Raw genomic sequence first — 23,494 nt, forward strand, 5'->3', positions numbered from 1 at the left:
GGGTGGGATGGGTGGGATATAGGGCGCACTTAATAAGGAGCCTCGCTCTGTTGTGCGACCCTCACCACACTCTGGTGAAAGTGAGTAAATAAATAAAAAAATAAATAAATAAATTTGAAATACAGCACATGTGATATTAAATCTATTTGTTAGAATAATTATAAGATAGGATGAGACAAGGATAAGGAAGCACTTTAAGTTGGCTCCAGGGATATTGGCTGAGTTCTTTTTTGCATTTTTATGAAAGTAGATGCTGCCTTTGTAATAATATCTGCAAATGGTTAGACTTTCTAGTCTTCTCAGATAGGGACGATAAATGGAGGTCCTGTCTCCCGCAGGTTGGGGTAGGAGACGTTAATTTCCCACACACGAGATTACTGCGTGATGGATGTCCTCCCCGGGGTGGGATGGGTGGGTGAAAAAGGGGTTAGGTGTCAATTGGAATGAAAGTTCTGTTCCTTTCTCCTGCCATTCCTGTGGCGAATGAATTAAACTAAACTAAACTAAACATCGAAGTCCCAAAAATGTGTTCAAAGAACAAGGCTAGTATTCAGCCATCTTGGTCAATAAAGGATTTACTCTATATCAGAATGAATTTGTATTTATAAGAATCAAGAATGACTTGTTTATTTTAAGAGCCAGAGAAGAAATCCATCTCTGTTTCTAGCATGATAAACTCTTAAGTTCTGGTTATGTTTTCTTTGTTTGACTTTCTTTTGCTGCCTTTTGTGACTCCACCTTCGACATCTGTGAAAAAGTACTAAATTGTTTTTTCTTGTACGGGATCAAAGTGGGCAAGATGGGCCATCAGAACATAGGATTTGCTTCGTATTACCCTCAGGCATTGCCAGTTATATAAGATTAAGATTCACGACTATAATATTCTACTGTGTACAGTGCCACCAAACATGTGCAGATTTGACTTAAAGGAGAAGTTAGAAACTACAAATGGTCTGAGACCAGAAATGTAACTGAATGCTTTTTGTTTTGTTTTTGTGTCCAGTTAGAAGGGAGATAAGGACATTTAAGCAAACCCAGATGATGATCCAACCAGGATTACCATGCCCATCCCACTGCCAAAAGTTTCCCCATGATTCACAATGTTTTCACTCATCAATCAGCATTCAATAATTTTGCCTCTGTGTGATACAACAAATGGTAGTTGGTTGGATATGTAAGGGGCATTTAACAGAAATAACAATTCAAATTTCACTTACATTTGTTGAGAAAAGATTTCAACCACTTTACATGAACTGATCCATATCTTTTATCAGGTACTCCAGAGTTTATGGCACCTGAAATGTATGAAGAACACTATGATGAATCTGTGGATGTTTATGCTTTTGGGATGTGCATGCTAGAGATGACAACACTAGAGTATCCCTATATGGAATGCCAAAACCCTGCACAAATTTATCGAAGAGTTGTTAGTGTAAGTTATCTCTCATTTGTATTTAATGTTGGAAGGTGTAAAATGAAATATAACTGGGGTTATTGACTAGGCTTGGAGCTCACACATAGCCATTGAAAATGTCTTCATTTCATTTTGGCTAGTAAATGTGTTTAAGTGCCTCTAGAGTTCAAAAATCTTCTCATTCTTTCTTAATTCTGAGTTTGACGTAAAAACACTGTCTTAATTATAAAAACACGAACTCCCATTTTAATTATCTGCCATTTAGGTTAAATTTCAGTTAAGTTGTATGAGGAGAACTGGATTTAGAGAGAAATTGAGTATAAGCATAGATTATAACAGAATGATGACGCTTTGAATGTGGAAAACTATGAGAAAAATTTTTTCTAACATTTATCAAATTTCCTTTTTAAAGTGCTGTGTAACTGACTGGTTGCACCATTTTAGGCCCTTTTTTGCTGCATGGTAGATGTGAAAGAACTTCAGAAATTCTTGACTAGAATTCCCCAAACTGCTTGCAGTTAAAGTGACTAACAGGATTTCATTCACAAATTTATTGAAAATGTTGTTTGCAATAGAATGAAAACCTTTTGCAGAGTGAGTGTGTACTTAAGATTTAGGGCACTATTCCTTTGGCTGTCCTGAATTTCAGTTTTCATTTGATAGTTTTTGCCAAATTTAAGTGTTTTTAGTACTTTCTGTAAATTTTGATGAGGACTCCATGAAAGCTTTGATTTAAGCAGAGGCAATAGGAACAAACTTGGTAGGAAAATAGAGTATGGTGAATTAAAGAATATGGAAACAGCCTTTGAATCAGTGTAGGCTAGCAAACTTTAGAAGCTTTGATCTGTAGAGACATTCACTTTTGCTGTGGTAGACATACTCTCAACACAAAGTTAACATTTCTTTGTCCAAATTGAAGTTTTCTACATTAGCACGTAATAGTTTGTGCCTTCATCTGGTATATCACAATTTCTACTCAAGCTTATGGCTGGGCCTTATGGTTTACACCTTTCATGTGTTCTCCCAGCATCCTGCTTGGTTTAGTACCCTGGTAAACTGATAAAAAGTGTGGTTAATTGCTGATGGTAAATAATCTGAGTAGAGTAAGCATGTAACACCAGATGTAAGATGCTAAGCTTGAGCATTAGTTTTCAGCATGGTGAAGAACAGAGATTTTCATTGTTGGAGGCATTGTTATTGCCAGCATTACCACCAAAGTTCTATAGTTTTCTTTTGAAAGGTTAATTACTGAATAGACCATGATATATGAATTACTTCAATTAACAGGGTATCAAGCCCGAGTGTTTGGATAAGGTTGGTTCAAAGGAAATCAGACAGATCATTGAAGGCTGCACCAAAGCCAAGATTGAGGAAAGGTAATTAAGTTAGTGCATACATTTACAATGTATATGGTTGACATTTGGGATTGGTTTATTGAAGCTACAAACTGTCACTGTACACTTTTGTTAAAAATTCCAAGGCCTCCTAGTTTTTCCTTCTATGCTATTTTCTCAGTGAACTTTTAAGATTATTTTAAACTTTTTGAATGTGTGCCTGAAAATTCAAATGAAAAAATTTATTTGTGAGGTAAGAATAGTTTGTAACAGACATTAAATTTGATGAAATTTTTGCCCTTTCATTCAATGAAAGGGCAAGGATATTCTTCCAATGAGAAAACTATGAAAAGCACAAAGAGTTAACAATGTGCATGTGCTAGCTAATGAACATTCTGGAAAAAAAAACATAGTAGGATGATTTCTTTTTGAAATACAATCCTCTTGTTCCTCCTGGTTGTTACTTAACACAGATGTGGTGATACACATGTATTTACATAATTTTGTATGTAAATGATAAATGCACTAGATATAAACAATATAATTGAGATATTTGGAATGAATGCTGGATATAATGTAAATAAAAAGTTCTTGGTAACAATTGAATGAAATAACATTTTTGTTTCTTACATGATTTTTTAGATATACAATCAAAGATATGTTAAACCACCCATTTTTTCAAGAAGACTCTGGAGTGAAGGTGAATTTAGTGGAGGCAGAACCTGGTACTGACAGCGATATCTCTAAAGCTGCTGACGTAGTGAAGCTGTTACTTCAGCTGGAAGATCCCAAGAAACGCAAAGACAAACACAAGCAGAATGAAGGAATTCAGTTTGATTTTAATCTGGGTACTGATCAACCAGATAAGGTCACCCAAGAATTGGTGAGTACATCTGTTAATGTCCAGTAGATAATTCTAACCTACATTTTTGTTTCACAGCTTGAGAAGGTAGGAGTTTTAGCTCATGGCATGCAACCAGACAAAAGTGAAAGTTTGTATCATTTAAGTTCCAGTTCTTTTGTAATTTTGCTTCATGGCTTTTTCAGATTTCAGAACAGATTTTCAGTTTTGCCTGTTGCATGCTTGTGTCCACACAATTGTTAATGATTATTAACATGTGAGTGAATTTGATTCGAAGGTTGTTTTGGCCACTTGAAGATTGCCAAGTGAGCTGACTTTAGAGGTATCAGAGAACTGATGGCTTATTTTTTTCAGTGTGTATAACTTGTGTAACTGAACAGACATCTCTCTAAACTAGAATTTAATTTTTAACAAAACTTAACAGTGAAACAGAATTAAAACAAGTTGAAAGGCAGGCTTCAAAAGGAAGGAAGAAGTTAGTTGTTGTTTCTGGTGTCAAACAACATGAAAGTGGTGGTTATTTACTCTGAGTAAGCACATAGTGAACTTTGATGGAACTCAGATTTAACAAGGTATGTTATTTCATAATTCCTGTTTTGAAGCAGTCATTAAATATTTGTATTCATATTTATTGAATGAAAATGACTCAAACTTTGTGATTTATAGTCGAGTGAACACATCTGTAGAGCATGAATTGCTATAAATCTGGGAGAACCGTATTTACTTGTGTATAATGTGCACTTTTTTTCTACAAAAATAGCCATCAAAGTCTTAGTGCGTATTATACACGGATTCCATTGTTTGTCACGCATGTCCTAATTTGCATATGTAAAAAACACAACAAAAAAAAGTAACCCATTTAAAGCTTTGATTAAATAACTTATTTTCAATGAAAAATTATAGGTGCCTATTAAGTTTTTACTCTAAAATCAAGAGGAATGACAAAAAATGCCAGATATTTATAAGCAAAAAATGTGCAAATTCCTTATCTGTACAAAGCGCACGCAGTGGAATTCATCTTGGTTAGATTCTTTTATTTGACTTTACAGGCAGAAAATTGCAGTGTTAGTTTGAAAATTCTGAAAATACAACTATACAACACAAAATCTTCAATACTTTTCGGACATATTGTTGCTCACTCATAACATTTACCGGGCCATGGAATCGTCAAATAAGCTAGGCCTCGCTTGAAGTCCTAAAATTTGATTTCAATAATGTCATGAATAACTAAGTAGCAAAAGATATTGATGTTAATGAAATATTAAATTTCTTATATATTCTTGTTGTCTTAGTGAATAATTGTACAAATATTTAACTTGTCTTTTTTGCTGTGAAAAACTTTTTTTTTGATAAATTAGGTTAATAACAAGGGTGTGCATTATACATGGGTGCGTATTGTACACGGGTAAATATGGTAACTTATTCTTCACTGAGACAAAAGTAGTGAAGTTTAAGTTCTTGTGTACAATTCATTTTCATAACTAAGCATTTTAATTCACATATAAATTTGAATAGTCTGATGCTTTTACCTAACATGATCTTTTGTATTTCATTTGGACAGTGATACCTGAACAAGAAGATGACCTTTCTGCATTTCTGAAAGCATATTTGCCTTTTCTGAAATGACATATGATTGAGGATTGTGAATGGGTATTTTATCCCTAAATACCTCATTAACAATATTCAAATTTCTATGGCAAGCTTTCTAACACTTTCTTTCCATCCTCTGATGTAAAATATGGATATGGCTTTTGTTACTTGTCTTGCAACATGGCTTCTGCTTTTTGTAGTTACTTGTTTTATGCATGTTCATTCCTACAGGTTTGGGTGTGTTGCAACACAACAAGTATATTATTATTTAGGTTCAAGGTGGTTACTTTCTCAAAACTAATCATGTGCGCAAGTTTTATTGGTTTCTTGCGTTGCAGGCTGGCTATATGCACCTCAGAATTACATTGATTTGTGGGTAGTTTTACTGATCAAGTTTTTTAATGGTGTTGTTAGGAAAATTAATAGTGTAATTTCACCTTCTTCATAAGTTTTTGGTGCATTTATATAATAAGATAAAGATATTTGCTCTAATGGTGGAGCTTGTATGCTTGTAATTTTTTTAACTGTGTATGTTTTTTACAGGTCCGTCAAGGCTTTATTTATGATGAGGACCAAAAGGCAGTCACAAAGTCCATCAGGGACCGCATAGCTCAAGTTATGCTGAATCGCCGCAATGTCAAACGTGAAAGTTTGGGTGAAGACAAGAGAGAGAAAGAAAGGCAAGATGATGAACAGACTGTGAAAGTGGAAGGAGATGATAGTGACAAAGAACAGCAGTTGCCTGAAACTGAGAAGGAGAAAGATCAGGAAAAAGAGAAGGAGAAAGATAAGGAGATAGAGAAGGAGAAAGAAAAAGAGAAAGAGAAGGAGAAGGAGGACCATGAAGAGAAGGACTACAAGGAAGAGTTGGAATCGACTGCTGAAGTTTCAGTAAGAAAAAGTAGCTTAGGAAGGCGCGTCATTGATCCTTCAGTTGAAAGATTAGAGGGAATTGCAGAATGTGGAAGTAGTCCTCATGGAACAATTGACGAGCACACAATCACCACTTGCCAGGATACTTCAGAAAAGGTAGTTTATTTTCTGTTTAATGTTTTGACATAAACAGAAGTTACATGTTAGATACATAGACTTTGCAATAAGTTGCCTGTAGAAAGGTAAACAAAAAATATTTGTTTAATATTTCTTGGGTTGCTACTTATTTTTCAGGGTTCCTGTGCCCTTTGAAAGTCCTTGAATTTAACTTTTTTTTTTTCATGGACTTGAAAACCCTTGAATTTAGACTCGGATCCTTGAAAATTTCTGAAAAGTCCTTCAAAATGAGTGCAGATAAATTAAAGTCGAAGTTTTCTTTTGATTGTGGTGTTGAAAGTGAAAGTTTCTAGCACAAATCATGAAAATGAATTTTCCTTTCAAATCGTGCTTCCAATTATGATGTTTGACACATGATTTTTACATATTTTGTACCTGACTGGTGCATTGACCTTGGTTACCTAGCTTGTGATCACTTTGATGTGCATGCTTGAAGTCACGCTCATGGGACTTTTTGGCTGGTCCTGCACACATGCTCGTGTTATTGAGATTGTTGTTGCCTACACGAATATGAAACATGTGATATGGTTCAGTGGTTATTATTACTGTTAGCTCCTATGTAATGCAAAAGGTCCTTGAATTTGAGAGCCAAGGTCTTTAAAAATGACCTAAAAAGTCCTTGAAAGTTGTTGAATTAGGTTCCTGAAAAAGTGCAAGAACCCTGAATTTTGGGTTACATTTTAATTAGCCAAAGCACTATGATACTGGTTGAACAAAGTAACTTGGCTGGGAAAAAGGATCAAGCTATTAATGAAAAAAATAGCCATGAACCCTTTAACCTGTAAGAGAGACTAGCAACCAATTTTTCCTAATAGTATTACCCTTGAATCAAAAAAGGAAGGTCATGTGAATAAAAGAAATAATCACAAAAAAAAAGAGCCCCTTGATTGTTAAACAAATTCTCCTTGTCAGTACCTTTATGAAATGTATAGAGAACAGTATGGAGAATATGCATACTGATGTTGGGGTGTGAAGGGTTAATTCAATAGGTGCCATAAACGTGTTCTAATGTAGGTTGACTGTTCAGCTGTTGACAATTGATTCTGATCTGTTTCAAGAAAGTGGAACAATTTACTTATGTACCAGTTTTAAATAGGGGCAAGAGCTTATTTAAGGAACCATTGAGCTGTGTTGCATAACTGTAATTGAAAATAAAGCCGTTTGTATTCTCTGCTTTTTTACTTTAACAGAAATTAGCTGGTAACATAGAAGAATTGAGTCCAGGTGTGGCTTTGGAAGCAGAGCCTGTTTCATCTGTTGCAACACTACCCACGGTATGTGCTTGGGGATATTTCATAATACTGTCGAGACAAATTAAATAATTTGTACCTATTGCCTATATGGAAGGGTCAAATGGGAAATTAATTTGGTGTTAGGTTATGAGGTGTGTATGTCAGGAACAAGACTGAAGAGCTAAATATTTCTCAACCTAACTTAAACCTGAATTTAAAGAGGGACTGACTTTCGCACATAATTGTTTGTGTGAAAGGGAAAAAGGAAAAAGGAAGAATCTGACTCCCTGGTAAAGATTTACAGCCAATCTCAGCTTTCCTATTGTTAGTTAAATGCTCTATGACTGTGGCTCAGATAAATCATCAATTATTTTTGAAAACTCAGTAAAGGGATAATGCATTTCATCTCTTGCGATGTGATGTGCTAGTACTATAGAAATACTGACATTGTTCTATCATCAACCATTGTTCACCAATTTCTTTCAAGTACTCAGGACATGCATGTAATAAAAATAACTTGATTTCTCATTACTATTTATCTGTTGAGGGTTTTCTCTTTTTTTTCCATTTTTTAATTTCATAATTTGAGTGCAATATGAGCTCATTTTGAATGTAAACTGTGAAGAATAATGCTATCAGTGGTGGTTAAAATGACTTTTTTATGCATCTCTTTCAGGAGGTAGAGCCTTTGCCATCCCCAGCTCTGCCCACTCCAACTGAAACAACTTTCAGCAGCACTGTGATACCTGAGATGCCATACAGTTCGTCTGGTTATGGGTCAAATACATCATCGATATCATCAGTCTCTTCTGCTCCAACCTCTGTAGGTGAGGTTTTGTCTTCAGGATATGTGTGCCTCACCACTAGCGGAAGCCAGAGTACTGCTGTTGTTAATCTTTCTTTGTCAACTGCACCTTCGGCACCAGGCTTGGAGAAGAAAGATAGTAAATCAGCTGTAAAGCAAGCAAAGAAAGATAGGTTACCAAGGATTCAACTAAAAAGGATTGAAGGGTCTCCAGAAGGTCCTGTGGTTGAGTGTAGCTTTGATACCTACAAAAACAGCAGGATAACTTTTAAGTTTGGTATTGATGATGATGAGCCAGATGAAGTTTCTACCAATATGGTAAGACTAAGTTATGTAAATAATGAAATAATATGTTGTAAAGTTGTAGACTTTTGATCTGCACTGACAAGTGAAACTATTCAATGATTGAGGTACTTTATTATAATTATGATGAACTGATTAAATGCAGTTGCAATTTTTATTAATCGTCTTATAAAAAGCTAAACTGTTTGCATGAGTGCCCCTTCTTTTATTTACCACTTAAAATACTAAATTCTTAACTGTCTGCTTCAAAGGTTTTGCAAGCCGTTGGCTTTGCCATTCAAAGTCACCATCATCACTTGAGGTTAATCATTCTTGCTTGCACTAAGGATTAACTTCAAACTGCATCAGTCTTTGAGCTTTTCATCAAACTGGTTTGGTACAATGTAAATACTTTAGGAAACAATCGTATCCACTTCAATGCTTTCCAGGGATGAACTGTGGATATTTACCAATTTGGTGTATGATTATTGATCATTAGAGAGAGATCCTTTAGTAATAGGTTGTCAGATCCTGGTTGTGTTATTGCTTAGTAATGATTGATTATCTTATTGTCAGATGGAAGCAGGTCATTTACAAGAATGCAACAAACAGCTGTTTGAAAACCAGCTTCGGCGTGTGATAAGCGAGGCTAAGGAAAGGGTACAGAAGGCTAAGAGCCAACCGGGAACAGAGAGTACAAGTGAAAGGACAGTGCTGGAAACTCAAATCTCATCGGAAAGCATTTCTCTTGGGGGTCCTTCACAGCAGGTAGGGTATATTACATAGGAGTATAGGGTACATTAGTTCGCTTGGTAGAAATGTGTCACTAAAGCAGGCAGAACTGGCTGACTGTTAAGGTGATTCCTCAGAAAAAAAGTTTCGAACAATTTTTGGTTTTTAACTTTTCTTAGAGGTTCCCTGCCAGTGCCCGTTTCGAAAAGTACATTAAAAAAGATAGGTCACCGAGCTTGTTTAAGAGATACGACGGGCCGAACGTGCCCCATTTATGTCTGAACTGGCACTAATTACGCGCATTATTTCATTGGTTCACGATACATTTTGAGGTAGCTGGAAGCAAGGGTTTTTTAAGTATTCAATTTAATAGGTAGAAAGTCTCGAGTGTCTGGAACAATTAGATGTCTGATTTGAGGAGAAGGCACGAAATTTTAAACGTCATCGACTCAAAACGTTCCTCGACTCGTTGGTTTAAGGTTATAATTTGCACCACATGTCGAGTAACGGGCTTCGTAAACACTTGTGTGCGCGCTTATTCGTTTGATTAGGTAATTTTTATGCGTAGTATAGGATGCGCGGTGCAATACTGAGTAACCACCTTAACTCTTAGTTGATAAGCCACGCACACATGGTAGTAATTTCTACTATTACTGTTGTTTGTTTCTTGTTCAAATTAAAAGACAACATTATGTAAGTGTGTACATTGCAAGGCTGTTTGATGTGACACCGATTGCAGCCTAAAACACCCGCAATGATCCCCGATTTCCATTGCAGTGAACCGTTCATGTAACAGCAAATCCCAAAAATCTAGCTTTCTGCTTCAAGAGTAACACTGAAAAAGTGTCGATCTTTTAAGATCAAAACTTTCTCAAGAAATTAAAATCTGGCACCCCCACTCTATTTTACAAAAGTCTGGTTGAATGTTGTTTTAAGTGTCAATTAGCAGCCATTGTAGTCCATTAATCATTAAACGTTTGATTTGCAGTCTTACGGTTTCATAGGCATACATTTAATATTTTTTGCAACATTAACAAGGGAGAGAAAGATTTCCTTAAATCTGCAGTGATGAGAACACTTTGCCATAGATTGTCATCAGTGATGACCTTTTATCTATACCCAAATTACTGAGCAGAGTATTTATGAATCGAGTAGAATTTCTGTCGGAGTAATCTAGAGGTGTCAATTTCTCATTATTATCTTCTTATTTTATAGTTATTGGAAAGTCCTTTTCCAAAGGAGGTTCCTTTCTTTGTGGATGCTACTGCAGCCGTCAAAAATTCTGATTCAGGCCCATTTCAGCCTGAAAATGAACTCCCTGTTGCTGAAATTTCACAGCCAGATGAAAAACAGGCGGCAGTCTCTGAGCAAAAACCCAATTCTCTTGAACAACTTTCGGAGGGTTCCCAGAAACCCTCAGCAATGGTGACCGCAAAGACAGAAGAAAAAGCCAAACAGCCTGTGGTATTAAATCCTGTCCCTCATCAGCAAGTTCAACAAACTTCAGAAACCAACTATCTCTCTCCAAAGGAAGAAAGTTTTCAGGCAAGTCATCAGATTGATCAGGATTTGGAGAAAGGAAAAGAACCACATTTAGTGGTGGGAGAACCAGCGAACGAAGAACCACAGAGAAGTGATGACGCACCGGCACAAAATGTTGAAACTTTACGAAGTAATTCTCCTGTTGAAGATGAGCAAACCGCAGTGCCTTTCTCTGGAGGTCCCAAGCGACGCTTTACTGTGAGTAAAGTTCAAGATCCTGTGTTAAACAATATGTCATCACCTGAAGTGATGACAAAAAATGAACATGAATCACCGCCAGTCCTCAAGACCAACAGCGATTTGTGTTTAAGCTCTGAGAGTGAGCTATCATCAGATACCTCTAACAAAGACATTTCAAGAACGTCAGAATCAGGACTTTATCAGGAGCTTTGCGATCAAACAGAAACTCGAGAGAAACTTTCAAACAAAGACAGTGCGTCAAGTTCACAGCAAGAAGCAGCTAGTACAGCTCCGTTGGAAGATCAAAGACTTGATGAAAAATCAGATATTGAACTACCCTCACGATCTTTACATGACTTTGGAGAAATGCAAATGAGTTTTGATATTCAAGTTTCAAAGGAGGGGGAACAACTTCAAACTATACCATATACAAATTCTTCAAGGCCGCAGACCCCAACATATGCTTTTCATCCGGTTGATAATTCTAATTCCGAGGAGGGATCTTTTCCATTACGCCAGGTAAAATTTGAATCTCAGATATCTGGAGAGGACCTTAATCCCGACAAGCACAAAGTAGAGTCTGTTGCTTCGTCGGACGATGAGCTATCAATTGGTGCTCCTAACGAAAAAGTAAGAGCCACGTCGTCAGTAAGTGAATTTGTTCAGGGAAGATTCACCATTTCCGCGTCATCCGATAGGCCTTACACGCCATTATCGGAGACTTTGGACAATGCAAGACCTTTGTTACCTTCGCAAGCGCCTTTAGATGTAACCCTTTCAGATATGACTACTGCTGCCGTCATGGGATCAGTTCCATCTCTGACTCCCAGCTCATCAATGGAAAGCCTTAACTCAGTGGGCTCTCAGCCAGGTGCAATGATTTCTCACACGTCTTCAAGTTCACCTCAGACAACTCCCCTTGAGGGACAGGGCTCAAATAGTCCATCTGCAGCTTGTAATAAAGACCCAGTGAGAAAGAACAGTGGGCAAAGCGATTTGCTTAATGATGGTGCGAGACATTTATTGGCAAAGCAAGAAGGAGAACAGGTATTAACTATAACTTGCTTTGCATATGTATATTGTGGAGTTCCAGGGAAGCCTCTTTCAAATAGTAAATGCTTCTCATGCTAAGTAGCTAGGCTCTGCGGACAGAAAAACCAAGAATTGAAAACGCACGTCAATCGTAGCGAGAGATCTCTCAACTTCTTTGAGCATTTTCGTACTATTTCTCAGCAGAGGAAAACAGCACAGAAAACAAAGTCACTGCATTCCCAAAGCGATTTTGAACAGCGACTGCATATCTTGTTAGACCTGTCCACTGAGGAAGAGGAAGAGTTAAGGAAACTCACTACAAGGTACGGTGTGTCTTCCTACTTCGATATCCAAATGAAGTGCCTAACGTTTTTTTAATTCCAGCCCTGATAGTGCTATTTCATAATTCCGTGTAATCCACCAGGAACCTAAAATAAGAGAACAGTCGAGGTTTATTTGAGATGACTTTATGGAGTGAATTTTCTGAAATGTGAGGCTTCAGAGTGTGGGTTTGAAGTTTTGCTACCCTATCGCAAACTACATCGACGAACTGTACAGCTACCTTAAGGAGGATCATTTCCATCGTTCTTTTTACTCCTACTCATTGTCTCGTTGTCGAATTTCTTCATCATTGTTTTCCCGTGTAAAGGTATCAGGTCAGCTAGCTATGTAAGATTATATAGCGCAAGGTATGACTTCATTTGGTACTTTTAACTCTTTCACCCTTAGAGAGTAACTGGCATCTATTTTCCCCCTGATTCACACAAATGTTGCGAGAACAAAGGAAATGAACACCAGCTAAAAGAACTCTAGATTGTTAGAAATGTCTAGGGAATGTATGGAGAACCCTTTGGAAAATAATCATACTGATGCTAGGGTGTAAAGGGTTAAGGTCGTGCTGTTAAAAAGGTAAACAAGGCAAAATCGATCAAAAACATCTAAGTCCCCGCACAATGAATCGAACTCTAGATTTTAGATTTTGAAATTCCTAGATTTTGTGTTCCGGTGACCATCCGAGCTCGAAACCCGAAGATCTCGAAGACCTCGTGAAATCCGAAGGTTTGGGACTCGATTTCTTTTGAAATCAGAAGATCTGGAATTTGATTTATCGTGAAATCCGAAGATAGGATATTTGATTCGTCGTGAAATCCGAAGATTGAGGATTTCGTCATTTATTTACTTAAATTTAAAGGGTTAAGGTCGTGCTGTCAAAATGGTAAACAAGGCAAAATCGATCAAAAGCATCTGAGTCCCCGCACAAGGAATCGAACTCTAGATTTTAGATTTCGAAATTCCGAAATTTTGCGTTCCGGTGACCATCCCAGCTCGAAACCCGAAGATCTGGAAGACCTCGTGAAATTCGAAGGTTTGGGACTCGATTCCTTTTGAAATCGGAAGATCTGGAATTTGATTTATCGTGAAATCCGAAGATAGGGGATTTGATTTGTCGTGAAGGCAAAGGTAAAGGTAAAGGTCTCTATTTCTCCAAACAACATACGTGTTTAGTTACAATTTTAAGGTTGAAATCAGACAGGCGCCTCTGGCAGCCGTGTTTAGTCCGTAGCGATTTCACCTACCCACCCAACCCACCCCAGGGAGGACATCCATCACACAGTAATCTCGTGCGTGGGAAATTAACGTCTCCTACCCCAACCCTGCAGGAGACGGGACCTCCATTTATTAGTCCCTATCCGAGAAGACTAGAATATCTAACCATTTCTTGATGTTAAAGAAAGGAAGCATATTCTTCTCAATTAATTTTAAGACCCTGAGTGTTGATCCGGCCGGTATAACTCTCGACCCTCCCGCACAGCAGTCCGGCGCTCTCCCAATTGAGCTAACCAGGCGGCGGCGAAATCCGAAGATTGAGGATTTCGTCATTTATTTACTTAAATTTTATGTTTGTAAAGTATCGGATGGTTCTGGATTGGCCATCTGTTTATTCCGACGAATTGTCCAGGGACTCACATGTAACTTTGTTCGCCAGGCATCGCAAAGAAAAAGAAGAACTGGAAAAAAGACACGAGAAAGAGTTAATGCAATTTAAAAAGAAAACTGAAATGAAGAAACAGCGACAGCATCAGCAACGCACACAGCAGCAACAGCAACAATTGAAAGACGCTTTTCAGGCTCAGATGAAAAAAGAGAGACAGCAGCAACAGCAACATCAACAACAACAACCTCCACTTCGGCACAAGAGTAGTACAGAGGAGGGACCAGAGTACAATGATCATTCTAAGATTAATGGATGCAGCGCTGAAATGTCGGCTGCCGCGGCCAATGCGAACGTCCCAAAAAAGACTTTCTCTGGTATCGATAAGGAGATTGAACAATTGGCGCAGTTCGAGAGCAAGACTAAGAAAAAACCGACATCTTCTGCAGTTGCAGGCCAGGCAACGGGAGGAAAAGTAGAACCAAAATTAAGTTTAAATCAGATCAAAGTGAACCAGCTTCAGCGAGAGGTACCTCCAATACAAACAGCTTCAACTCCGGGACCCCCAAGAACTGGATCGCAGGGAGTTCCTCAGGCAACAGTCTCCCAACAACCCATTGCGGCTTTCCCAAGTACATTTTCAAACTTACAGGCTCCCCCTCAGGGCGCTCAAGTTCCAGTTACAAGTTATACTGGCGCTGTTATAAATGGACCTTGGCCCAACGGGCCGGATAATGTTCAATGGGCAGCAAATATGGACGAACACCAGTGGCATCCTGTTGGAGAGTCTCAGCCCTCGTGGCCAGTTGCTGTAAACGCTAACTCGAACGCTAGTGGACAGTACGTTGTAAGAATACCACAGTCATTTGCACCAGCTGCCAATGTGGTGGGTCAACAATTTGTGGTGCAATCTGCGCCACATCAACAAATGCCCCATCGGTAGTACATACAGCAAACAGAGATTTAACAAGTTCTTAAGTGTAAAGTGGTACAAGTTGACAACAATCAAATCTGCACCCAACAAATGCAATTAGAATAATGATATTGCTTTCTAGTATACATACCCATTGGTTAATGTTGAATTTCAGTCTTGAAACTAACCGTAACAGCACTGAGGTATTGCGTTCCAATCGTAAACAGTCTAGCAGAATTCCTAAATAACTGAGGTAGAGACGAATCTACCTTGCTCAGGGAGGCACCAAGATTGCGAGAAATTCATCATTCTTTGGGTATGAATATGATAATAGGCTATTTTGTTGTTCGTCTTAAATTTAGATGTAGCTCTTCAAGTCATCGCAAGGAACAGGAGCTACTTTAATTTTGTATTGAAAATAATGTCGTCTTGGTATTGTATGCTTCAGCTGTTAAGTGTCTTCACAGAAAGCAAAGATTCCATTTATTTTGGGAGAGCGTGAAACAGTTGATAGCATGCATTCTGGTGAGCCAACTAAGAGTAATTAAGAGTACCCTTTGTAAGTTCGCCGGCGCTTGCCAGGAATATAAAAAAGAATTGTAATTTATATGGTACAAGAAACTTGTTTACTAAGTTTGGTCTATTTTTGTTAGCGGCAAAGGTATCGGAGAAAGGTTTTACCTTGCTTTGACCAGGTATTACCAATTATTTTTACTTCACATGGAAAAAATGGAACGAAACAACATTTAAAGCAGGATAGAGTGTAAAAATTGCACGACTCATTTTCTGTTTATTTCATTTTATTTTGAAGAGGGTGCTTACTCAATATTGACAACATTCGCCTTAATTTCGGTTCACTTATCTGTTAAATGTTTGTTTCTATGATGCAACTTTGGCGCATGCACTAAACCTGACACAAAATTGTTTCATGTAACTTTGTAACTTTGTTAAAGCCAGGTTCAAAATTGAAGAGCGACTAAAAAACTGAACACGACTTACGCATGACCAAAATAGAGTGAGCAGTAAAAGTTGAATGCGGCAAAGTCTGCCCGTATTGTCCTCGAGGCGAACAATGATTTGAGGTGGCTTTGGCAAACTTTGGTTTAGTGAAGTGATTTTCTGTATATTATGGTGTTAGAACGTAATTAATGAACCTGGTGCTCATCTTGCTAATTCAGAATTAATTGTCGTGGAAAAGGAAGACCTGTGACGCGCAAAGGCTAGAAATGTTATTGCCAGCTGTGCAAGATTTCAATTTGTAGTAGGGCCCAAGTTGAGCAAAAAAAATACAAGAGAAACAGTTTAAGGCACTGTTATAATCATTACTCTCGAGGTTGCTGATTCGGGTAGTAAAGGTGAATCTTGCACTAAACGCATCGTTAGGACTAAAGTAGGAAGAGTGTCATGTTGTTGTTAACGATCTCACCTGAGATCAAGAAGTTTACAGACCACGTTTTCCTAAGTGATCTCACTCGAAGACAAGCAGTTTCTTTCACCGAAGTGATTTTCCATTTTCTGCTATTTCGAAATCCTGCCAAGGATGTTTTGGAGTTTCGTCTTCCATTTTAATAAATTCCTTCAAACATTGTTGCGACGAGTTGTTTTTTTTATTTTTTATTTTAGAGAGGGGAGAAGGTTGGAAGGACAGCGTATTATAAAAAAGTACCATCGTCTCTTATCCTATTAAAAGTCTAAAGCTTCTCGATCAACTGTAAAACTGTTTAAAATCAACTTTTTATCAAATGACCCGTAGAGCCCCATGGAAACCATAGTGAACGCTGACCTGTGTAGGGCCGGACGGGTCAGTTGACGTGAATGGTCCAGAAAAATCCACGCGGCCCTCGGCGTTTTCCGAGAGCGTAAAAACCTCAGTTTAAAATTATTCAAGTGGGGGAATGAGTCGTACTCCTCGATGAATTATAAGGTTATTGTTCTGACTTGTAGAATAAAGAAGGAAATGGTTTTCCTGTTTCATCTTTTAAGTAGTTGTCCAGTGCGCGCCCTTCTTTTGTATTCTAGTAGGTCCTATTTGTGATAACTGACATAAGGTGGTCATAATTCAAACTTTTATTTTGCTCTCAGCCGGTGACGCACGGACCGCCACTGAACTCGGTTATCAACCATTCTGCCGAAGGGCTAACGTCTGGAACGTCAGCCTCGAAAACTCTTTTACAGTCAGGCTAAGTGGCCAATTTACATTCTTGACTCAGTTGATAACATCGAATTATCTTGTAATACCTCCCACCAACGCAGCATCATAGCTTGGTTCGGAACTAACTCCCTGTAATCAACCCCTAAATTTGTTTAGAGATTGCTCCATAAACTAAATGAAGTCTTGAATTCTGAATGGATTAGTTCAATATAAAACATTTCCTTTATTTTCGAGAGGTTCGCTCAACGGAAAAAAAGTAAGGGACGTAAACCTGTGATAGCGTGAGGTTGGAAAACTATTCTTCAAATGTCTCCTCCTTCGCATGCCACATTGATGCTGATGAACTTTGCCGAAGCAGTTACAGATATTGAAATCCGGGAGAGGAAGATTAAGTGGTAGGTGAGAAAAAATTTAACCCTCACCCAGTTTTCCTTGAGGCGACTCCGTGTCTTTCCTTTTTCTCTTTTTCTCTTACAAGAGTGGACGGAAAGCAAACGCAAGATTGACCGTTGAACGGGAAGGATCTGGAATTAGACTGCTTCTTCCCTACCATAGAACCACTTCTCTTGCCCTATAGTCCTTTTTTCGTCTCCATCTCTTCTCTAACGCTTTCTTCATATCTAGAGAAAAGCAGACTTCCAGTAATCTACTCCTCGCTCATTGTGTAATAGGTTCTTTAAGCACCGTCTCGATTGAAAACTTTAGAGAGATTTCGCACCGTGTTTACGTAAAACGTGTACGGCAAGGGTGACCAAATGACCTTTTTTTCCGCCATTTTACAAGAACTATTAGACGAAGCTCGATTTCACGATCTCGCCACCCCTTTTAGCTTGTTTCTGATTTGTCATAGTTATAGTCTGAGCTAATTTTTTTTTGGCATATATACGTCGACCTACATCAGCCATAATTTACAGTATTTTAACTGATACGTAAAGAAAGTTTATAGAGAATAGAAAGGCTTCTACACCGCTCGTGTGTCCCGCGCAGCTGTGATGGCCTCCTTCAGTTGTTGTTTCAGCTTGTGCTATATCTATTTGTCCTAGAGAGGAAGAAAGAACCTTGTCAACGCATCCATCTTCAATAGAAAATGGGAAAATAATTAACTTTAAAGATATTTTTTTTAATTTAAAAAAATCTTAAAATTTGTTTCGAGCATGATACGAACGTACGAACGCTCTCTCTGTTTCACCTGATCCTCAAAACAATTGCCCCCGCAAAATTTATTTGAAATATCTAAATTCTAATTTTCATATGTGCAATGTTTTATTTCCCTATGCTTGATGGAAGGAAAACAAAATTGGCATGTTCGTTTTACCATTTTGGTCAGCCGAGTTTTGCACTGAGGCTTTTCAGAATATGAGCACGAGTGCTTTAAAGACTGTTGCATCTGTCAGACTGTCCTCTGTTTGTTTCATCATCGTAATGGTTAATTCATTTGTCAGTTCATTCGCTTCAACTGACTGTCTGGCATGTTTTCGCTTCAGCAAGAGGAGAGACAGACTTGCTTACGTGAAGCCGTTAGCAAGGGGAAGAGAGAACATAAGGCAGTGTGGGTAGGTTAAGGAAAACTTCACGTTTACGTTTAGTCATTTAGGAAGGAGGTAATTGTTGTTATCAGTTTGTACGTTAGAGTAACTGTTAAGAAGTACTACTGAGAAGTATCAAAATGAACGAGTAATCACGACAGTACAAAGTTCTTGAAAGGTTAGGAACCAGTGACCCACCTGATTTTTTATGGGAGGGTAGAGATCCGTTCCCTGTGGGCAAATAAAGGCCATACTCCAGAAGAAAGCCTTTGCCGTTGGTTGAATTGTCACTGTGGAAAATGAAGCTTAAGTGATTGTAGGTGGATACCACTTGCATGGGGACAGAGTTTCCACAAAATTTCTTCAAAACTGTCGTAGGATCTGAAGCAAGAGTAAATTCAGAAAATACGAAATACCTGAGACTTACAGAGATTCCTATGTCAAACGTTCCTTTCTGCGAAAGGCCCTTTATTTTTTTACAAATAATATTTTGCCATCGTATCCGAAATCTTGAGTGAGGTGGGTAGGATTACTACTGTAATTTCTATTTCAGTTTCTTTGCAATAGTTTTAATTATTTCACCTTTGCGTCTCTCTCTCAGGGAACGTCATAAAGGTATCTCTATGCTTCGTCAAGTTTTTCTTAATTCAATGTATCTTTCAAGGAAAAATGATTAATCAGAGAAATATCTCTCTGAATAGTTTTTACTAAGCTACTGGGCACAACAATGAATGTACGAAATACTCTTTGAATATCAGAAAAACCTAACATCTTGTCTTTGGACAACATCACAAACAGTTTCTACCTATTCGACCCTCTTGAATCTGAACGAAATCAAGGCACTTCGATCCATTGGCTGGTTGCAGATCGAATTCGATGAATCTCAGTGCAATCTTTGACCCAGGCTCCGAGGAGAAAAGCCACGTGCAGTTCTGATCGTTGTCATACAATTCAGGATAGCTTGGCGACGTCACAGTACCGCTTTCAGTTACTCGAATTATTTCTCCACATCCTAGAAAGTAGGTTTTCACGAGTAAGACTAAGTCTTTAAAATTAAATTAAGCGTTTATATATGATCAAGAGAATGCAAACTATTTGTACTCTCTTGATATGATAAGGGGGAGGAAAATTTATGTCCAAACGCATCGTGAAAAAAAAGGTTTTCGGCCCTATATTTTCTACCTAAATTACTTAGTTAAGAAATCAAGACAATTTTAAGGGAGGCTTTTATAAACGGGTCCATATTTTGGGGGATGAAATCAATCACTGGGATTTGACGGGATGTTATAAAACAATTTTACCTAAGTACTCAGTTCTGTACTTGAGGTCAAATCCCCAAACAGCAGCTCCTTTTTCAAGCTTTAGTTTCACCATTATTTGTCTTGCGGCAGGGAGACTGGACACTCGAGGAGGGTCTGCGCCACAAAACTTTTGTATTTGGTTGTCATCTCTGGTGAGTAGCATCACATGGCCATGCTTGCATGGTACATCAAAGTAAATGAAATGAAAGGTTATGACTTCATTCTGAGGGCTTGGGCGACTGGGAATTGATAACCAAGTACACTCTTTGGTTTGTCGATCAGATCCACGGACCGAGATTTTATTCGGCTTCGCCAGAGTAATAATACTTCCACATCCTGACAGTAAGGGATTATAGAAGCCATTAAAACATACAAATTGAGAACTACATAGCGATCGTTGATGGTTGACGGCATTTTTCTTGTAAGCTACAGAAGATCTTTCTTGCATATGATATGCATATGAAATGTAAATGGTGCCACGCATGCTCATAATCTTTTCCCAATAGTAGTAGGTGTAATGCTTGCCCAACAGATGAATGAATAAAAGTGGAAGGAAGGGAGGAGAGAAAAATGAGAAACAAACGAGCGAAGGAAAGACAGCAGATGAGAAGTGAGACTAATTAATATCACTTGGGCTTTCGTACTTGACAAAGCAACAAGTGATAACGGTGAAACTATAAACGGAGTTCTTAGCAAATGTGGTGTGGTCAGTTTAGCACATGTAATCAGACAAAGAAGAATGAGAAGAAATTTCGGTTGTACCTAGGTCATTAAAAGGACAGCCATACAGTTCCGCCTTAAGACACATGTGGTGGAAAGGAAAGCTCTGGTAACCAGTTGGAAATATTCGAATTCTTTTCGCTACAATGGACGGTTTCAAGATATTCTTCTTGATATCTTTGTAGTTCGAGTTTCCCTTGAACTCCTGTTGACGAAAGGACAGAGGTAGCAGGAGAATGAAATAAAACCCTAACGTAAGTATAAGTTAATTCTGCATGCAATTTTGATATTGATAATTTTGACATTGTCTAAATGCCAGCCTATTACAAAAACAAATAACTAAAACAAAAACACTGAAGACTGCTATCAAACCTTACAAGAAACGTGTAACGTAGCAACCTTAAAACTTACTGTGTATCCCGGTCTGGTGCTGTTTTTAGTGTTGTCCATGTAAGAAATCCAGTGGTTTCCGTCATATGTATACTGCAGTCTATAGCTTGACACAAATCCCATGTATTCGGTGCCAAGGTGATAACCCTTTTCAATAGAGACAAATTGCTTTCTAACCGTTAAAATTTCAACTGTTACATTTTAACTTGACATATCTTGATGTCAGCTAACTTTTTTCGGTGTCTGTTTTCCTTCCGAAAGGTAAAAAAAAAAGTAACTACTAGATTGAGTTTCAGTCGTTAGCTCGATGATTTTATAAAATCGACTTGGCATATAAACTAGGTGCTAGTTCATGGGAATTCAAAAACAATTTGGAAAGAGAATATCGCAATTTTCAATATTTTCCCACTGACTTTGAAAAGCAGTAGGAATATTGGCTCTTTTATGCAGAACTTGTAGGAAAATGAGAACCAATTCCGCCTCATATGTAGGTCCAATCGCACTTCGCGCTGTAGCTGTCGCCGGCAAGAGTTTCATTACCTAGACAGGGCAGGTTCTCCGCTAACTTCATTAACTTCTAATCAAAGTGAAAAATCTTGCCTTACCTGCGTTGTTATGGCAGTAATTTCGGTTAATTTAATCAGATCAATTTGAAGATATTCGTCAACTATCCTGTTAGGTGTTTGTGCCTGTGTTAAAGGGAGTAAACGTTCAGTTTTTAAGAAAAATAATTTTTGCGTATATTCTAGAAACCTTGTTAAAATAGAATGATCAATCGAATGCCACTCAGTGGTCAATGTTTTACCTGGCTACACCAGGAATAAGCATTCCTCACCCTCCCGTGCCTAGGAGAAAGGTGAAGCTGACCCTGACCAAGCTGAAGGGTGTAGTACGAGGACGCTGACAATTGAGAATTTTTTACTCTGCCGTCCTCTAGACCGATTGTTTCATTACATTCTGAAAGAAAAAAAGCGAAGTTTTATTTGGTAGTTTAAGCCTGAGTGAAATCCTTGTTGGGATGAATCATCGACTTTAATTATTGCGTTACCAGTTGTGTGAGTCAAGAATAACGCTTTGAACCGTCTGAGTTTTTGTACTGCCACTTTAAGCTCACGACTTCTTGCCTTGAAATAAATGTACATTTCATGACCTTTGGACACAATCACTGGCGGAATGTTCTGAATACAGTAGCGACCTGACGAAAAAAAAAACAACCTTACAGTCTTAAATTTACCATCTCAATTCATTTATAGACACAGTAGCAAGGGAGTAGCGAGTCATCGTATGGGAAATGATAACGGTATCATAAACGCCGTATGTGAATTTGTACCTGCTGTCACATAATAATAATAATAATAATAATAATAATAATAATAGTAATAATAATAATGATAATAATAATAATAATAGAATAATAATTTATCGACTTACATTGCGCAATTGTCAATGTAAAATTTCCAACTGGGTATCACAATGTTAAAAATTGAACTACAGTCAGACAATAAAGCTAAAAATTAAGACTCGACAAATAGACGGGCCAGCTAAGAAATGTAGAAACATAAATATAAAATATACACAAAAAGAATTGAAAAGCTTTTGCAAATAAAAAAGTCTTAAAGACTTCCTTAAACCTGTTTAAAAAAATTCAATATTTCTGATCAAACCCGGAAGATCGTTCCACAATTATGGAGTGGCTGCATGACAAGAACATTCACTCTGCATACCTATAAGCGGAGCTTCACTTGAATGTCCCTCCTTAAGTTCAATTGAGTCAACCAAACATTCCGAATTGATGCCGTTGATTCCAGTAAATTCCTGAAATCTTAGTGATATGTACCGGCCGACAGGCGCTTTTATCCGCCAAACACAGTCAGAAAACGCGGGAAAGGAGCTCGGGTAATTTGGAGATATGATCGAACCATTCTTTCCGGAAAAATCTCCACCACAGCCTGAAAAATACAATGACACAGGGTGCAATGAAATGTCATATGAAGACCAGAAGGATAAAGACATCAGAAGGATTCGGATACCATATGGACACCATCAAGTTTGAGACACTAACTGACACCTTAAGGATGAGATATCCGAAGGACTGGAAATCCATAAGGACACTCTATGGATTGGTATATCATGAGGATCGGAACGCCGTATGAACACGTGACGGATTGAGGGTCATGAGCATTTAGAAACCATATGAACACTCACATTGGGACAACATATAGACACCATAACGATTGGGCTGGACATTATGAGCATTTGGAAACCATAAAGACACTTGGATTGGGACAACATATGGACACTTTTAGAACTGGGACATCATAAGGATCGAAACGCGATAGGGACATCGTAAGGATTGGGAAATCACGACGAGTGGAAACCAGAGGGGACACTCTAACGATTGGAACACCATATGCACACCAATAGGATTGGTACATAATAAGGATTGAGATATCATGAAGACTAAGATAATAATAAGACGCTTGGAAGATTCCATACGCAGTATC

At 38.0% G+C, this 23,494-nt stretch overlaps 2 protein-coding genes across 5 annotated transcripts in view; one reads left to right on the top strand and one right to left on the bottom strand.

The window, feature by feature from the left end:
- Positions 1 to 16,488, top strand: part of LOC111328083 (uncharacterized) — a 20,749-nt gene extending 4,261 nt beyond the window's left edge. The window contains exons 4-13 of one of the 2 annotated variants that reach the window (XM_022932445.2): positions 1,275 to 1,432; positions 2,702 to 2,790; positions 3,391 to 3,631; positions 5,744 to 6,229; positions 7,441 to 7,524; positions 8,159 to 8,605; positions 9,146 to 9,337; positions 10,517 to 12,070; positions 12,257 to 12,378; positions 14,043 to 16,488. In XM_022932445.2, coding sequence (XP_022788180.2) covers positions 1,275 to 1,432; positions 2,702 to 2,790; positions 3,391 to 3,631; positions 5,744 to 6,229; positions 7,441 to 7,524; positions 8,159 to 8,605; positions 9,146 to 9,337; positions 10,517 to 12,070; positions 12,257 to 12,378; positions 14,043 to 14,931 — 4,262 coding nt within the window. In that variant the 3' untranslated portion in view covers positions 14,932 to 16,488. The remainder of the gene's footprint in view (positions 1 to 1,274; positions 1,433 to 2,701; positions 2,791 to 3,390; positions 3,632 to 5,743; positions 6,230 to 7,440; positions 7,525 to 8,158; positions 8,606 to 9,145; positions 9,338 to 10,516; positions 12,071 to 12,256; positions 12,379 to 14,042) is intronic. The other variant, XM_022932446.2, reaches the window with a different exon arrangement.
- Positions 16,168 to 23,494, bottom strand: part of LOC111328084 (cubilin) — a 34,526-nt gene continuing 27,199 nt past the window's right edge. For 2 of the 3 annotated variants that reach the window (XM_088759298.1, XM_022932447.2), the window contains 10 exons: positions 22,715 to 22,939; positions 22,039 to 22,185; positions 21,796 to 21,947; positions 21,596 to 21,679; positions 21,012 to 21,137; positions 20,643 to 20,805; positions 19,881 to 20,216; positions 19,385 to 19,591; positions 18,778 to 18,960; positions 16,168 to 18,092 (listed from right to left, as the gene is read on the bottom strand). In XM_088759298.1, coding sequence (XP_088615424.1) covers positions 17,962 to 18,092; positions 18,778 to 18,960; positions 19,385 to 19,591; positions 19,881 to 20,216; positions 20,643 to 20,805; positions 21,012 to 21,137; positions 21,596 to 21,679; positions 21,796 to 21,947; positions 22,039 to 22,185; positions 22,715 to 22,939 — 1,754 coding nt within the window. In that variant the 3' untranslated portion in view covers positions 16,168 to 17,961. The remainder of the gene's footprint in view (positions 18,093 to 18,777; positions 18,961 to 19,384; positions 19,592 to 19,880; positions 20,217 to 20,642; positions 20,806 to 21,011; positions 21,138 to 21,595; positions 21,680 to 21,795; positions 21,948 to 22,038; positions 22,186 to 22,714; positions 22,940 to 23,494) is intronic. The other variant, XM_022932448.2, reaches the window with a different exon arrangement.

This window comes from Stylophora pistillata, chromosome 5 (genome assembly GCF_964205215.1).
Source record: "Stylophora pistillata chromosome 5, jaStyPist1.2, whole genome shotgun sequence".
Taxonomy (NCBI): domain Eukaryota; kingdom Metazoa; phylum Cnidaria; class Anthozoa; order Scleractinia; family Pocilloporidae; genus Stylophora; species Stylophora pistillata.